The sequence below is a fragment of the Felis catus genome, chromosome F2 (assembly GCF_018350175.1).
Source record: "Felis catus isolate Fca126 chromosome F2, F.catus_Fca126_mat1.0, whole genome shotgun sequence".
NCBI classification, from domain to species: domain Eukaryota; kingdom Metazoa; phylum Chordata; class Mammalia; order Carnivora; family Felidae; genus Felis; species Felis catus.
This window is the reverse complement of record NC_058385.1, coordinates 82,424,525-82,441,060: the sequence shown is the minus strand read 5'-3', so window position 1 is coordinate 82,441,060 and position 16,536 is coordinate 82,424,525. Positions and strand designations below refer to the sequence as shown.

At 50.6% G+C, this 16,536-nt stretch overlaps 1 protein-coding gene and 1 pseudogene across 2 annotated transcripts; one reads left to right on the top strand and one right to left on the bottom strand.

The window, feature by feature from the left end:
- Positions 1-1,254: 1,254 nt before the first annotated feature.
- Positions 1,255-2,311, top strand: LOC101090994 (annotated as a pseudogene).
- Positions 2,312-3,889: 1,578 nt separating this feature from the next.
- Positions 3,890-16,536, bottom strand: ZNF623 (zinc finger protein 623). 2 transcript variants are annotated; one of them, XM_019823230.3, is made up of 2 exons: positions 16,195-16,536; positions 3,890-7,726 (listed from the first exon to the last, which is right to left on the bottom strand). In XM_019823230.3, the coding sequence occupies exon 2, from the start codon at positions 7,647-7,649 to the stop codon at positions 6,138-6,140; it is 1,512 nt and encodes a 503-aa protein (XP_019678789.1). In that variant the 5' UTR covers positions 7,650-7,726; positions 16,195-16,536; the 3' UTR covers positions 3,890-6,137. The 2 variants fall into 2 exon arrangements, with proteins under 2 accessions (XP_019678789.1, XP_019678788.1); XM_019823229.3 differs by lacking the exon at positions 16,195-16,536 and adding an exon at positions 15,736-15,877.

The following is a 16,536-nucleotide window of genomic DNA, read 5'->3' as shown; positions in this document are numbered from 1 at the left end:
TTTTTTAAAACTCGGCAAATCTAAATGTTTATGTAACTGAAACCAGAGGTGCAAAATACATAAAATTTGTCAACATCAAAGGAGAAAGACAAATCCGCAATTATAATTGGGGAGTCCAACATACCTCTCTCAGTGACAGAAAAGTAGAAAGAAAATCAGGAAAGATACAGAACACACGAACAAGCCTATCAGACAGACTGACCTGACGTGCACAGAATCCTAACACCTGACACCAGCAGGATGTAAGTGTGTCACAGGGGCACGTGGGGCACTCAGCAAGATAAGCCACCAACTGGGCTGTAAGACAAGTATTAAATCGAAAAGAGTTAATACATGGACATGTTGTCTGATTAGACAATGGAATTAAACTAGAAATCAGTACTAAAAATAACTGGAAAATGCCCCAAGTATTTGGAAGTTAAACAGACTTCTACGTAAGTCATAGTCAAAGAAAAACTCCCAAGAGAAATAGGAAACTAGGAATGACGATGAAAGCAACATATCAAAATTTACAGAGTGCCGGTACGGTATTTAGAGGAAAACTGCTCTCGGTGTTCACGTGAGAAAAGAAGAACGATCTAAAATGAATGATGTAAGCTTCCACTTCCATAAGCTAGAAAAGGGGAAATTAGTTCAAAACGGAAGGAAACAAATAACGATTCTATTTCGATGACACAGAAAACGGACAAACGATAGAGAAAAATCAAGGAAAACAAAAGCGGTTTCTTTGAAAGCAGCAATAACATTGGTAAATATCTAGCCACGTTGGTCAAAAAGTAGAAGATACCAATCACCAATACGAGGAAGGAGGGAAATCATTTAAAATGTAACTAATTCTCTCTCCCTCTGCCCCTCTCCCCTGCTCATGCACCCTCTCTCTCAAAAAAAAATTGAATTTCTAATTTTATCAGAAAGAAATCCCCAGGGTTTCACTGGTGAAACCTATCACACATTTAAGGAAAAAATAAATTACTATGCAAACGACTTCAGAAAACAGATGTGGGTAGGATGCTCCACCACTCTTGGAAAGCAACCTTATCCTGATATCAAGACAAGACAAAGCAAGGATGTCTTCTCATCACTTCGAGCGCAAATCGTACAAGACGCTGTAGTCAGCGAAATAAAGCAGGGGGGATAAGGTCTATAAAAATTATAAAGGAGGAAGGAAAATTCTTTGATTATCTGCATAAGAAATGCCAGAGAATCTAGAAAATCATTAATGGAACCAGTACGTGAATCCACCTGGGTTCCAGGATGCAAGGTCAGCATAGCAAAATCAAATGTATTTCCACACACTAACAAGAACAATTGGAAAACAGCTTTTTCAAGACCTAGACAGAACTCAAGAAACATAAACAAGAGATGCATTTTCCATAGTGGCGGTTCTAGTGGCCAAAGCAAGACAGGTCAGTCAGAGTGGTGGTCATGGCCCTGGAGGTGGCAAGAAGGATGACAGGGACAAGAAAAAGAAATACAGACCTCCTGTGCCAACTAGAGTGGGGAAAAAGAAGGGACCAGATGCTGCCAGCAAGCTGCCACCGGTGACACATCACACTCAGTGCCACTTAAAACTACCGAGGTTAGAGAGAGAATGAAAGACTCTCTTCTCAGGGAGAATGAGTTTATTAGAGATCAGGAACAAACGAAGCCTTTAGAAGAAAAGCAAGAGGAGAAAAGATCAAAGGTGGACGATCTGAGGGGGACCCCAATGTCGGTAGGAACACTGCAAGAGATCATCAAGGGCAATCGTGCCATCGTGTCCACATCTGTGGGCTCAGGACACTGCGTCAGTATTCTTTCCTTTGTAGACAAGGACCTCCTGGAACCAGGCTGCTCAGTCCTGCTCAACCACAAGGTACAGGTCATCGATGACACAGATCCCTTGGTCACAGTGATGAAGGTAGCAAAGGCCCCCCAGGAAACCTGTGCTGACACCGGGGGGGTTGGACAACCAAACTCAGGAAATTAAGGAATCTGTGGAGCTTCCTCTCACTCATCCTGAATATTATGGAGAGATGGGTATAAAGCCCCCAAAGGGGGTCATTCTCTATGGACCACCCGGCACGGTAAAACCTCACCGGCCAAAGCAGTAGCAAACCAAACCTCAGCCACTTTCCTCAGAGTGGTTGGCTCTGAACTTATTCAGAAGTACCTGGGTGATGGGCCCAAACTCGTTCGGGAATTGTTTTGAGTCACAGAACAACACGCATCATCCATCGTGTTTATTGATGAAATTGACGCCATTGGAACAAAAAGATAGAACTCAAGGGGCGCCTGGGTGGCTCAGTCGGTTAAGCGTCCGACTTCGGCTCAGGTCACGATCTTGCGGTCCGTGAGTTCGAGCCCCGCGTCGGGCTCTGTGCTGACTGCTCAGAGCCTGGAGCCTGTTTCAGATTCTGTGTCTGCCTCTCTGCCCCTCCCATGCTCTCGCTCTCTCTCTCTCTCTCTCTCTCTCTCAAAAATAAACCTTAAAAAAAATTTAAAAAAGAGAATCAGGAAAAAAAAAGGCCCCCGAGGGGCTCTACCTGTAGTGACCACATTTGCCTTCAAGGAAATGGTCGGGAGCGTCCCGACTCCTCAGAGGGATGAGGCTAGGAAGCCGCCTGGAGGAACCCACGTTCCAGTTGATCTTTCTTAGCAGAACTTCCTGTGTCCCTGAGCTGATGAGTAGGGTGCCTACTGGGCTGCCTTCACGTGTTGGCCACGTGCGGTGCTCCCCCCCAATAAAGCAAGCCCCTCCTCCTCCTCAAAAAAAAAAAAAAAAAAAAAGCACAAACTAGAAAAGTTTGGTAAACTGTAGACTTAATAAAATGGTTTTTAAATCTAATCTTTAAAAGATACCATTTGGGCTAAATGGGTGATGGCTATTAAGGAGGGCACCTGTTTTGAGCCCTGGGTGTTATATGTAAGTAATGAATCACTAAATTCTACTCCTGAAACCAACTGTTACACTACATGTTAACTAACTAGAATTTAAATACAAATTTGAAGGAAAAGAAAAAAAGATACCATTAAGAAAATGAAAAGGCAAGCCAAAGATTAAAAGTATTTGTAATGAATATATATTTGGAAAAAAGACTCTTGTCTACAATATAGAAAAGACTCTTACAAGTCAGTAATAAGACAAACTACCCAATTTAAAAAATGGGCAAAAGGTGGGGCACCTGGGTGGCTCAGTCAGTTAAGCACGTGACTTCAGTTCAGGTCACGATCGCGTGGTGAGTTTGAGTCCCGTGTCCAGCTCTGTGCTGACAGTTCAGAGCCTGGAGCCCACTTTGGACGCTGTGTCTTCCTCTCTCTCTGCCCCTCCCTCCCCCCCTCAAAAATAAATAAAACATTAAAAGAAGTTTTTAAAAATGGACAAAAGGTGTGTAGACACATCACAAAAGACGACAGGTAATGGCAACACGTACACGAAAAGATGCTCAATGCTATCACTGGGCGGACAAATACAAATTAGAAACGCAAATACACCATCACGCACAACAAGGTGGATTACTTTTCAGAGGAGTGTGGCAGGAGTAGGAAATGGTACAACCACTATTGAGAACTTTTTGGCCATTTCTCATAAAGTTAAAAACACATTGGAGCTTCTGGGTGGCTCAGTCGGTTAAGCGTCCGACTTCGGCTCAGGTCATGATCTCACGGTTCATGAGTTTGAGCCCCGCGTCGGGCTCTGTGCTGACAGCTCAGGGCCTGGAGCCCACTTGGAGCTGTGTCTCCCTCTCTCTGCCCCTCCCCCACTCACGCTCGCGCTCTCGCTCTCTCTCTCTCTCTCTCAAAAATACACATTAAAAAAATAAAAATAAAGTTAAAAATACACTTATAACTCAGAAAGTAAATTCCTAGGCATTCACTGAAGAGAAATAAAGAGGCATTTCCAAATAAATACTTTTACACAAATGCTCATAGCAGTTTTATTCGTAAGAAATCTGGAAACCCAAATTTCTATCAACGTGTGGATGAGAACAAATGGTTTGTCCATACAACGGAACACTACTCAGCAGAGAGATACCGAAACACATAACTACTCGGTTGAGTCCTTAAAACATGCTAAAGCAAAAGAAGTGAAGACACGCGGTGTTATATACTGTTCGGGTCCTTTTAATGTGAAGCCCTACAACAAGCAAAACTAATCCACGCTGACGGAAAGCGGTTACTTGGGACTAGGGTAGGATTAACTGGGAAAGGGCCAGAGGGAACAATGCCGTGTGATAAAAATGTTATTTTTCTTTATTCTAACGGTGGTTACACAGGTATACGGTTTCTCAAAACTCTGTACACTTTAAACGGGCGTTCTACTGTATGCAAACTGGACCTCACCAAAGGTTACTCGAGGGGTCCGGTACTCTCTCTTCTGCACCACGTGAAACATCTCTACTGATGACGAGTTTTCCAGAAGATGCAGCGCTGTATGCCCCTCTTGATCACTTACCCCTGGAGGCTTCTAGGGTTGCTGGAATTTAAGAACTCAAAAGCTGCCCTCACAGGCAAAACAAAATTGGTTTATGTCATTTCAAAACCGGTCGTTTTGGTTCATGTCAGAGAAAAGAAATTCAGAGGCAAACGACCGCCAAGTTCTGCGCAGTTAACCACCGTGCCATGAAAGCTGCCAAAAGAGGAGTCTGCCACCTCCCTGTCCTGCAGGGTCCTCTCCAGGTCACTCTCTTTCTCGAGCTGCCACGGTTCTTTCAGTCCCGGCGTCACCTCTTCCGTGAAGCTGTCCCAGACCCTCCGCGCCCAACTAGTCCCCTCCTTACCTGTGTCCTACACAACCGGGACTTCTACTTCAGCACTTAACGCTGTGTGTGATCTGTCTTCCCCAGCAGACTGAACAGCTTCATCTGTTTTCCTAGGGTTCGGCACTGGTCCTTCTAAATCACTACATTTTCAAATAAATGACAGAGGGAGCCAGAAAGCAGGTGGAGAGACCAGAAGCGACGAGGTCAATCATGGAACTGAGACAAAACCTCGTGCAGTGCGCTGGATCAGAGTGGATCAGAGTGGATCAGAAAGATACACAGGCAACCAAGCGAAGACAGCACTCCCCAAAACCAAGTGGACAAGTCAAGGGTGAGCTCTAAAGGCAATAAATATGAGGTGTGCTAGTCTTACACTAGCTGTTGCTTACAACTTCTAAGTACAAGCAGAAGGTATCAACAGGGCTGAGAGACAAGATACTTCCTGTAGACCAGTAAACGATGCTGTTACGAAACAAGAACCAAAAATTTCAAACAAAGCAGTATAGAAAGGACAAAGCAAGAGAGGTGCCAATCACACACAGATGTGGGGTGTGCTCTTTATTGTCCTGCACCAGATACAGGGACACATAAGTCAGTCAGCTATGGTCACGTCCTTAAGGAACCAATAGGGTAAGGAGGAAAGAGACAGTAGATAAACAACGTAACTTCGATAGAACAAAGAGCAGTAACAGAAGTGCTCCCAGCAACACAAGCACAGAGGGAGAGTAGCTGGCTGAGCCTGACACGATACCTGAGGAGTCAGTCAGGTGTGGGGCAGGGAGCATTCAAACAAGGACAAAGACGAGGAGCAGCCTGGCTAAGTGGGAGCGTCGGCCAGTTAGCGTTGCCACCACACCACTCACTCACGTGGCAGGTGGTTACGCAGGGGATGCAACTTCAGGAAGCAAAAAGGTCTTAGAAAGCAGGAGTGGGAGCTTGGGAAGTATCCTAAGGACAACAGGGAGCCAATTTGTGGTTGTAAAGAAGAAAGATCTTTCTCAACTTGCCTCTTTAATAGATCAAAATTTACTGTGTAATATTCTCTTAAGTATTGAGATTAGATTCAGAATTCTGCCTTAAAAAGGCTTCAACTCGGGGGTGACCTGTAATTGTGCAAGAAAATACAGAACCTTCTCTGAGACCTAGCTCCTCCCCCAGCACTGTTCCAGCCCAGAGTCACTTGTGCAGTCTCGTGGCTCTCCTGAGGTCACACATTCCTAGCTGAGGACAGCAGCCCAGCACCGCTGCACGGCAGTAGGGGACAGCCCACTCTGAAAGCAGCCCTGCCTAAGACTCTGGAAAATGCTGACACATCCCAAGTCCCATGAACGGAATCATGTGAACTCGTGCCGCTCCCTTCTAAACATCACCCACTTGAGTTGGAGAATGGCTATTTTATAAGTCAGCTGTACATTCCCCGTGACCTGCAGACTTCTCACCCAAATGTATGGTGGTCTTATTCAAGGGAAGTCCCTCCTGGTGAACACTTTGATTATTTTTAAAGTTTGGGGTCGAGCTGAAATCTTTCCCATACTGACTACATTCATAGAGTTTCTCTTCAGTATGAATTTTCTGGTGTTGAAGGAAGTTTGACCTCTGAATAAAGCCTTTCCCACAATAACTACATACATAGGGCTTCTCTCCAGTATGAATAATCTGATGTAGAAGCAGTTTGGAGCTCTGAATGAAAGCTTTCCCACAGTCCTTACATTCAAAGGGCCTATCCCCAGTATGGATTTTCTGATGTTCAGTGAGATGGGCTTTCTGGAGAAAGGCTTTCCCACATTCCTTACATTCATACACTCTCTCTCCAGTGTGGATTTTCTGGTGTCGAATAAGGTACGAACTCAGAAAGAAAGCTTTCCCACATTCGTTACATTCATAGAGTTTCTCTCCAGTGTGAATTCTCTGATGCTGAGTAAAGTTTGACGTCTGGCTGAAACGCTTCCCACACTCGTTGCATACATAAGGCCTTTCCCCAGTATGGATTCGCTGATGCTGAATAAGCTTTGAGCTTCGAATGAAGGCTTTCCCACACTCGTTACATTCAAAGGGCCTCTCTCCAGTGTGAATTCTCTGATGTTCAATGAGGTCCGAACGATGACGGAAAGCCTTCCCACACTCCTTACATTCATACTGTTTCACCTCTGTGTGGATCTGATAATGTCGAATAAGGCTTGAGCTCCTAATGAAGGACTTTCCACATTCGTTACATTCATAGGGTCTTTCTCCTGTGTGAATTCTCTGATGGCGAATAAGCAAGGAGCTCTGACTGAAGCCTTTCCCACACTCCTTACATTCGAAAGGCCTCTCCCGGGTGTGAACTCGCTGGTGCCGAACCAGGTCTGAGCTGTGATGGAAGGCTCTCCCGCACTGCACGCATCGGAACGGCTTTCCTCCCACATGTGCCCTCTGGTGCTCAGCGAGTTCTGCGTAGTGAATGAAGTCCTTCCCACACATGTTGCACACATAGAGTCTTTCTCCAGTGTGAGCTCTCTGATGCTCAGCAAGGTGGGAGCTCTGGCTGAAGCTTTTCCCACACTCCTCACACCTGCAAGATTTCTCCCCAGAATGAGCAATCTGATGTCCTACAAGGTCTGAGTTAAATGGGAAGGTCTGGCCGCAAGTCTCACACTGGTGGGCTTCCCGTTCCACAAGCTCTCTCTGGAGGAGGAGGAGGTTTGAGCTCAGAACTGGGCTTTCTCCTGATTTACTGCCCACCCGAGCTGTCTCTCCTGCTTGGATCTTCCAGTGGGTAACTGTCACCTGCCTGAAACCTCCCTCCTGAGGGGGACAGCTCCGCAGGTTCTGCCCTTCTGGGTTTCCTAACAGCTCCCCTAATCCGGGTTCGGGGAGTGCCTGAGACTCAGTGGCAGGGGGCTCCATCACTGTGAGTGTTTCTGACATTGTCTTAGGCAGATTTCCATCCTCAGAAATTCGGGCTCCAGAGTCACCTTCTTTGTCACAAGTTCCTAGGTCAGAATCTGAAATAAAGGAGAAAAGATCATCTTTTCCCTTTATCAACAGACAGGAATCTGCTGGAGCAGTGGATGATAACACACATCCAAAGAGTGGGAGGGAGGAATGTTTCCCCTGCTCACACTCCCCACCCAACATGCGGACATCCCAGCATGCATCTCAGCCACCTGCCTCACCCACTTGAGAAGGCTTCTCTGGGGTTCCACCTCCAACACCCAACTCTGGGGACAGACTAATGGGGAGGGATGTGGCTTGGATCCATTAAAAAATTAAGACACATTTCCAAAGAAACAAATGTATCGACCTTGCCACCCCTTCACTGTCCTCCCTTTCCTCTGTACCCAGCTTAGATCACATGGTCTATGGTGCTGTGTTTATCTTTGGTCATATTTTATAACCGTCTTCTTGCATATTAGTCCTAACTCTCCCTGCCCCTCCTCTACCACACTTTCGTGGGAAAATCCCGACGTGGGTTAAATTCCACTTGCTTCCTGTTCTGCGTCTGCATCTACACCAACTGAGCTCTCTTTACATTTACAACCCCTTGCCTACCAGGGCCCTGAGAGCCACCAGCAATCTCTACTTTCCTCATTCTCCTACAAGACCACCCCTTTTGTCCTCTCTTCTCAAATGTTCAATACTCCCCCTCCTCCCGCTCAGCTGATGCCCTTATTTCAGTAAGACAGAAGCAATGAGATGAGAATGTCAACTTTCTCCTACTGTATCTACCAGCCTACCTGTCTATACCCACATCAGGCCCTCCCTTCTTATATGGTCACACTGCCCTTGATCCTGGGCACTACCTGGGCACTAAAACCCACCCCTCTCATCCACTCAATGACACCAAGCCTCCCCTGCACAAGTCTAGAGCTGGAATGTTCACAGCAGCACCATTCATAACCTCCAAAATAACAGAGAGATGGATAGACTGAGGAGTACTCCCACAAGGGAATAATACGCAGCAATGAAAGAAACCTGCTAAATACAAAAGCAAAGATGAATCTCAAGACGCAATGTTCAGCAGAAGGAGCTCGTCACAAGAGAGTTCATACTGTAGGGTTCTGTCTACATCAAGTTAAAGAAAAACAACAGACAAAAGTGATCCGTGTGGGAGAACTAAGACCCTGATGACCTTTAGGGAGAAGGTAAGAACTGGAAGGGGATGTAGGGGCACAGGGTGCTGATGGCCTACACGGAGCTCTGCGTCCCGCTGGTCTGTTGCTGTGGGAAAGCCTGTGCAGTCAGGGGTGCCAGGGTGCCATGCCCACTCCCATCCCCAGCTTTGAAATTCTCACACTGGGAACCAACTGTAGGCAGGACTCTGCCTCCCCACAAGGTCACGACCCTCCCTTTGAAGGCCCACTCTTAGTTGTCCATCACCTGTGACAATGCACCACAAACACAGCACAAGACGGCACATCTGACATCTCACACCTCTGAAGGTCAGAGCGCAGCCCAGAGTGACTGAGACCCCGGTTCAGGGCCACACAAGGCATCAGCCAGGCTGAGGTCACATCTCGAAGTGCTGGGAAACCTGTTTCCAAACTCATTCAGATGCCAGTAGAAATCAGTTCCTTACAACCACAGGACTTTCCCTGAGTCCTTGCCAACTGTCAGCTGGAAGCTGCTGTCAGCCCCCAGGGACACCTGAATCTTTCAGGCAGGAACAGTGCATAGAACCCCTGACTTCTTTTCTGCCACCAGCTGTAGAAAACTACTTTCCAAGGGCATGCATGACTAGGTCAGTCCATCTTGAGAGCCTCCCCACCTTACAACAGCTGACTCAGGACCTTAAATACAACCGCAAAATCCCTCCAAGGCATTATGTACCTTAGGGGCCAGGGATCTTGGACGGCAGTCTCAGATGCCTACCACACCACAGCCAATGCTTGGCCAATCACAGGAACCCAGAGTGTGTGTCCTTGTCTCCATCTGGGGCACCTGAAGTGTGGTCCCAACCCCACAGCTCCATTGGGAATGGCCGCAGCCTCAGTTTCAACCCCAGTGCCTGATCCAGCCCTTCTCACAGATGTATCACCTGAGAACTCTACACAGTAAGTCCACTTCCAGGGAGCTCCATCCAAGGTGGCCCCAAACAATCACTTCTTGTCCCAAATCTGCACCAGTGGGAAGCAGACCTTGCTGCGCAAACCTGTGAAGGGATGCCCTCCAGACCCATTTTCGACGTGGCCATCAAGGACAAGGACCCGCCTCTGAGGGCGAAGCTGGGGGCAGGGTGGAACAGGAGCAGAAGGAGAGTGAGCGGCCAGGCAACACGTGCTCTCTGGCCCAGGAAGGGCGTCCTTTCAACACGATTTTCTCTTTGATGCGAACCGCAACTTGTACAAAGCGCACACATCTCGACGAACTCCCTGTGACACCTGTTTAACAGCACCAGGCCAACACAGAACATTTCTGTCTTCCCAAAGGCTCCCCCTCCAAGGGCAACCACTTCTGTAAGTAAAGGAGAACTCTGCCCATTTAATGGCTCAGTCAGCAGAGCCTGCAACTCTTGACCTTGGGCACGTGAGTTCAAGCCTGATGCTGGGCACAGAGTTTACTTAAAAATGAAAAAATACAAACATGACATTTCATTTAAATGGAATCATACGTGTTTGTGTCTGCTTTTTATTCGACACACACCCATTTTTTTGAGTTAAAGCTCACAATCTTAAACATGTGTTATTTTGAGAAACAGCACAAGAGTGCGCACGCGCACAAGTTAGGGAGGCGAGAGAAGCCCAAGCGGGCTCTTTGCTGTCAGCGCAGGGCCTGATGCAGGGTTCGATCCCACAAACCATGAAATCACGACTGAGGGGAAATCCAGAGTTGGACACTTAACTGACTGGGCCACCTATGCACCCCTAAACTCACCATCCTGAAGTGCACAAGCAAGTGTTTTTTAGAATATTCCTCAGATGGCAAAACCACCACCACTGTCTACTTCCAGAACATTTCCATCGCTCCCCCAGAAACGTATCTGCTTTGGCTCAGTACCACGCCCGCGAGAGTCATCACCACGGCAGGCAACGACAGCTCACGCTCTCCAGTGACACGCAGCATACCGCTGCACGAACAGGTCACCATTCACTTCTCCACTTCTCACGAACGCCTCAGGTGTCTGTGGTCTGGACGACGATTAAAGCTGCGGTGAACACTCCCGTAGATGCCGGTCGCTTCTGCCGGGTATACACCCAGGAGTGGGACTGCTGGCTCACGGGTCCTAGAACCGCTTCGGTGGCCGCCTGTTCAGGACACGTTTGCAGATTCCATTGGGAACCCGTGCAGGCGTAGCATTCAGGGAGGCCAGGACTCGCGTGAGTTTTGAGTACAAACGACCGCACTGGCGCCTGGGGAAGAAAGCCACGCCCGCCCATCTGGGCCAGAGGAAGTGACAGGTGTGTGGGACAAAGAGCAGTGGGGGAGAGGGTAAGCTATGGCCGACCGAAGACTGCCCAGCATCCCTGCTTCCCACCTAACATCTGAGCGGGCACGTGGCCGCCCAGCCAACGACTACACTCGGTAGAGTCCCGAGGTCAGGTTCCAGCCAATGACACGGGAAGGGAACGGATGTGTGCGGGGTCCCTACCTCCACCCACGGTGACACGTGGATGTGGCAAAGCAGCCAGGCTCCCAGAGGCCTTGAGGGCCAGAGCCGCCTAAGTAGGTGAAACGGAACGAGAAGTCAAGTTTTTTGAATCTCTGTTATGGCACCTTGAATAATGCCTAAGTAACGCTAATAAACAACCCGAACTCAGACGCGGTGCTCCCAATGATGAAAAAGAAACTGAGCCCACATACCAGTAACCGGCGCTGAGGACAAGGAGCTGAGCACAAGTCTGTGTCAGGCACCATGTCTGCGTGAGGTCTGCCAACACGGTTCCCCGGAGCAGCGCCGCTCGGCACGGCGCGCACCGGGGCCACGCGAGGCCGGCCTGCTGGCGCTCACTGACCGTGTTCTCCTGAGCCAACTCACTAACATGATTTAAAAATATCTTGCTCCTGCTTATAAAAATTACTTTCAACTAGTTAGTTTTTAAAGGTATGAGATAAATTATGCCAACTGAGAAAACGGAGACAATGCAAAGACTGAAAACAGAAAAATAAAATGACCTTTAAACCTAAGATTACCAGTTAGCATTTTCTCTCTGGTATTTTTTCTGCACTGGTATTTTTATGAAATCAGGACCATACGGCTCAGTTTTTCATCCTGTTCTACTTTTGCATCCTTTTAATTCTTAACCACTGCAAACATAAGATACACACTGTAAGAGTATTCCAAATAATAAAGTGTAGACGACATAGACACAGTAAACACCCCCACCAATTCAACAGATTCCCCCGTTAGCTGTTCTGGTTACACGCATTCGCTCACACTTTGCTTGCACAAAGGCCGTGCACTTGTGCAAAAACACATCCACTTACTCAGGCACACACGATTTTCAAAAATGAGAATGGAATCACACCACATTCACCATCTGCAACCGTCCCATTTACCACATATCCTGCGACGCTCCGGTCCATCCACACAGATGTCACCTCGTTCTCTGAAGGGTTTCACCACCGTAGGTAGTGACTGAATCCCTATTCGGATCGGACACGAAAGGCACATCCGTCCCCGTGCCCCCGGGGTGCCAAGCTGCGCCCCTGGTGTCCCGAGGAAGCTCGTTCCCCGAGGTATTCTGCCCACCTGCCTGGGGCTGTCTGCCCCCCAGAGATGGAGGGAGTCAGCAGGATCCGAGGGCTGGGGAAGAGCAGGCGGCTCGCTCGGCCCGGCCGGCCCCTCCCCTCCGAGCCGCCAGGGCTTCCCGGCAGAGGGCGCCACAGTCTGACTGTTGCTCTGGCCCATCCTCTGCCAGTGGGAAGGCGGCAGTGGGCTCAAATGCCTCATTGGTTCAGAGCTCAGAGGGGGAGGAGGGGCACTATTCATTAGGGCCCCTCGAGCCCCACCAGGCACAGTGCCGAGCACCTGACTCCCACTGTCTCACGCGCTGCTCTAAGCCTTATGAGGCAGGTGTTCCCTGGGTATTTACTCTAGTTTACAGATGAGGAAACAGAGGCTAAGGGAGAAAGTCCATTGCCCAAGGTCACCAAACTAGTAAGAGGCAGCACTGAGGTTCAAATCTCGATCCGTCTTCCTCCAGCGCCCATGTTCCTAACGCAAAAGTTTTTTTTCCCAAGTGTTATCTGTCGCCGTTACGGGATGCTTTGCTTGGATCGCGTGGAATGAGTATTACAGAAGTAAGCTTATAGATTAAGTCTTACTTATCCTAATTAACAAAGGTGGCAGTAAAATGTTGGGGTTTTGTTTGTCTTGAAAGTAACGTCCTCTGATTTTTATGCTTAAAAGGGCTGTTGAACTCCCTGCAAACACGCTTTCATCTGTCTACGAGAAAATAGCTTTAAAAATGTGTTTTTTGCCTTGCCTGGGACCCTGTGATGACAGCTGAGAGCCTGGAACCACTTCGGATCTGTCCCTCCCTCTCTCTGTGCCCCTCCCACGCTCAAGCTCTCTCTCAAAAATAAAAACGTTTCAAAAAAATTTTTTTTATTAAAAAAAAAACGGGGGGGGGGGCACCTGGGTCGTCAGTTGGTTAAGCATCCGACTTTGGCTCAGGTTATCTCACAGTTTGTGAGTTCGAGCCCTGCATCAGGCTGTGTGCTGACAGCTCCGAGCCTGGAGCCTGCTTCGGATTCTGTGTCTCCCTCTCTCTCTGCCCCTCCCCCACTCATGCTCTGTCTCTGTCTCAGAAATAAACATTAAAAAAAAAGTGATTTTTAATGGTCTTCAGAATTTTTTTAACGTTTATTTTTAAGAGAGTGCGAGCACGCGTGTGCATGCCAGGGGGGAGGGCAGAGAGAGAGGGAAGGAAAGAGATAATCCCAAGCAGGCTCTGAGCTGTCAGCATAGAGCCTGACAAGGGGCTCAAACTCACAAACCGTGAGATCATGACCTGAGCCACCCAGGTGCCCCTCATATTTTTTTCTTAACATCAGAGAGCTAAACCTTGCTTTGAATAAACATTTATCTGAAAATCCGCCTTCTTTCGGTTTCTGCTTAGCTGTTTTCCTCTGTGAATTCAAGCAAAATTACACTGATACACTTTCACTTAAAGAAACCTGAGTGAAATGAACAAAAGGAAGTCAAAATACAGCATGCTTTTGACCCCACAACACACTGAGCTAACATGGCCCACCCTTCTGTTAGAACACATAGAATCTGCTGGGTAAAATGTAACACGTGTAAATACACACTTGACGTTGAGAGAGAAGGGAAAATCCTTGGAGTTGGAAACGAAGTGGGATCTTAACCTGGAGCAGGAACCTGTGAGCAGTCCCAAACGGCCCTGGGGTGGCAAGAGAGGGGCACTGAGGCAGGCACCGGTCAAGGGTACCGTGGCCCTGGGCTCACAGGCTCCCAGAGTCGCTGTCTGCGGCTTACAGCCTAAAGAAAGGAAGCACTACGCTGCCCGGGCTTCACCACTGGTAATAACGGGAGCAAGGGGCAGCTGACTGAGACACGAAGCACAGCTCCTGGAGAACGTGCACCTCTGTAATTAGGAAGGAAACGGAGAAGCTGGTACGTGCCGGTCACTCCGCAAGGTGTCTTGTCTCTAGTTTCCTCGTGTTCGCCTCACAACTACCCAGGAGGTCCAGGCAGGTGACTGGCTTCAGGCCAAACTAGCTGCTGTCCCCTCCTCCCCACCCCACGGTCCTCTGGTTCCTGCTCCCCGGGCTCTGCCCGAGGACACTGACGGCCTTCTCCTCTCCTGACAAGTCCGGCGACCTTACGCCGGTCACCTTCCACGACCTGAGGCGGCAGTGGACATGCCTGACGGCTCCCTGAACCGCTTCGATGGCACTGCCCCGCTCTGGGTCAGCTGCTTCCCCCACCGCCCCTTCCATCTGTGGCTCACGATTGTTGTCTGGGCCTTTTCAGCTCCGTCCCGTCTCCACATCACCCCCAAGACCTTTCCAGGAGTCAGCCATCCATCCCCAGCACTTCAGGAGAGGCCGGGGCTGCGTGTGCAGGCTTGTGAAAAAACAGAGCAATCCCTCCCCCTAATTTTTCTCCACGCCTCCCTTAAGAGAGATTCTGTGGTTCTTGGCGTCGTGAACACAGTTACAATACTACATCTCTAACAGGGTCAAAGGTTGCATATCTGTGGACAGGGAGCAAGCTATCACCTGAAGACTAGGTTAGATGAGGATCTCGGATCCCATGCGGGCAAGAGACACTTATCTCTATCATTCACTGGGACTGGCTCACGGGAAAAAAGACATGCCAAAGAGCGATTATGAGCACAACCTCTACACACAAACTTGCTGAGTTCCAAGCCTGCCTCCCGCTAACATTCCTGGGAAACCTCAGGCGTGCTCCCGGCCGAGGAGCTCGACACCATGAAGTAACCAGTCTCTGAGGGGGGGACGGAGGGGGCGAGGGTAAACCGTTCCTGACATCAGCAGCCAGCCACTGGGATTGATAAAGACTTCTAGAGGGATGGGAACCCTTAGGAAAGAGCTAGAACAGCGCAGCCAACCACTTCTCCACGCCAGAGAATTCTTCAGGCCCAATTCCCTCTGCACCCTACCCCCGCCAGGGCACGGGGTGCTGGCTCTGCACCCCCACCAGCACAGAGGCCCCAGAGAGAGGGGACAGGCTGAGAGCGCAAGAGCAGCGCTACCTGCAGCCCTCACCTCCTCCCCCAGGTCACCCCGGAGGAGCTAGCCGACTTGAGCACTGCGGCGCAAGGCGCTTAAGCTGGAGGCTCCACGGCCTGGGACCCGAATATCTGCTCCCATGACGGCCCCCAGGGAGAGAAGGTGCGGCCCCGGCAGCCGCGCGGGGGAGGCCGCGACGGCTGCTCGGAGGCGGGCTCACCGAAGCCCCGGCTCCGAGACTCCCGCGCGGGGCGGGCCGCGCCCAGAGCCGAGCGCGGCGCCCACGACACCTGCCGGCCTGGCGGGCCCCACCGCCCCCGCGCCCGTCCCCCGCCGGACACGACCCACTCACCCGGCGACCAGCGGTAAAAGCACCGCCCGCCGACAAAGCCCGCAGCGCCGCCCGCACGCCGCGGCCGGAAGTTGGCCGAGGCCCAGCCCCGAGAACTTCCGGGGCCGCTCTAGGTGCAGCGGGGCTGACGGACTCTCGCTGGTGCGCACTTCCGCCCGGGCGCGTGTGCGCGCGCGTCGCCGCCGAGACGAGGCCGGTGTCCGGCCCCCGCGCTCCCGCACCCCTGGTGCCGCCCGTTCCCGAGCGTAGATGCGCGCGAGGGATTTCGTTGCCGGCGAGCTGTAAACGCTGGCGTCGGCGCCGGGTGGAGCGCGGGTCCCGCCTCCAGCGGGCGGAGCCCGGGGCCTCTCTTCGCGGCCGCTCCGGGGCAGCCGGCGGTGGTGAGAGCCGACGGCCGCGGCGCCGCAAGGCCCTTACCGGTGGAGACGGAAGCCGCAGCAGCCGGGGCCGCGCTCTTACCTGGCTGTGTGGCTCGTGCTGCGGGGGCACAAGTAGCCTCCGGACACGGTCCCGCGGGATCGGCCCCCGCAACTCGCCCCCGGAAGAGCCGGTGTCGAACGGCCGGGCCGGGCCACGTGGCGGCGGCGGGCCGGTCGGGAACTACCCAAGCCACGGCGGTGCCGCGGGCGCTCCTGCCCCGCCTGCAGGGGGTGCAGAGGACCCCTGGTAGCGAATGGAGCACAGCATTAGGAGCGCGCAGGAGCGAGGAGCATATCTCCTGCCAGTCCCGGGAGCCGCTGGAAAGTGTGGGCAGGCGCGGCAGGAGCACAGTTGTTGGTATCGCTATGTGCGTGCGTTTTG

Bases quoted from the DNA above. Each gene is read 5' to 3' on its own strand.
- ZNF623 (XM_019823230.3), bottom strand. From the start codon at position 7,649: ATGTCAGAAACACTCACAGTGATGGAGCCCCCTGCCACTGAGTCTCAG.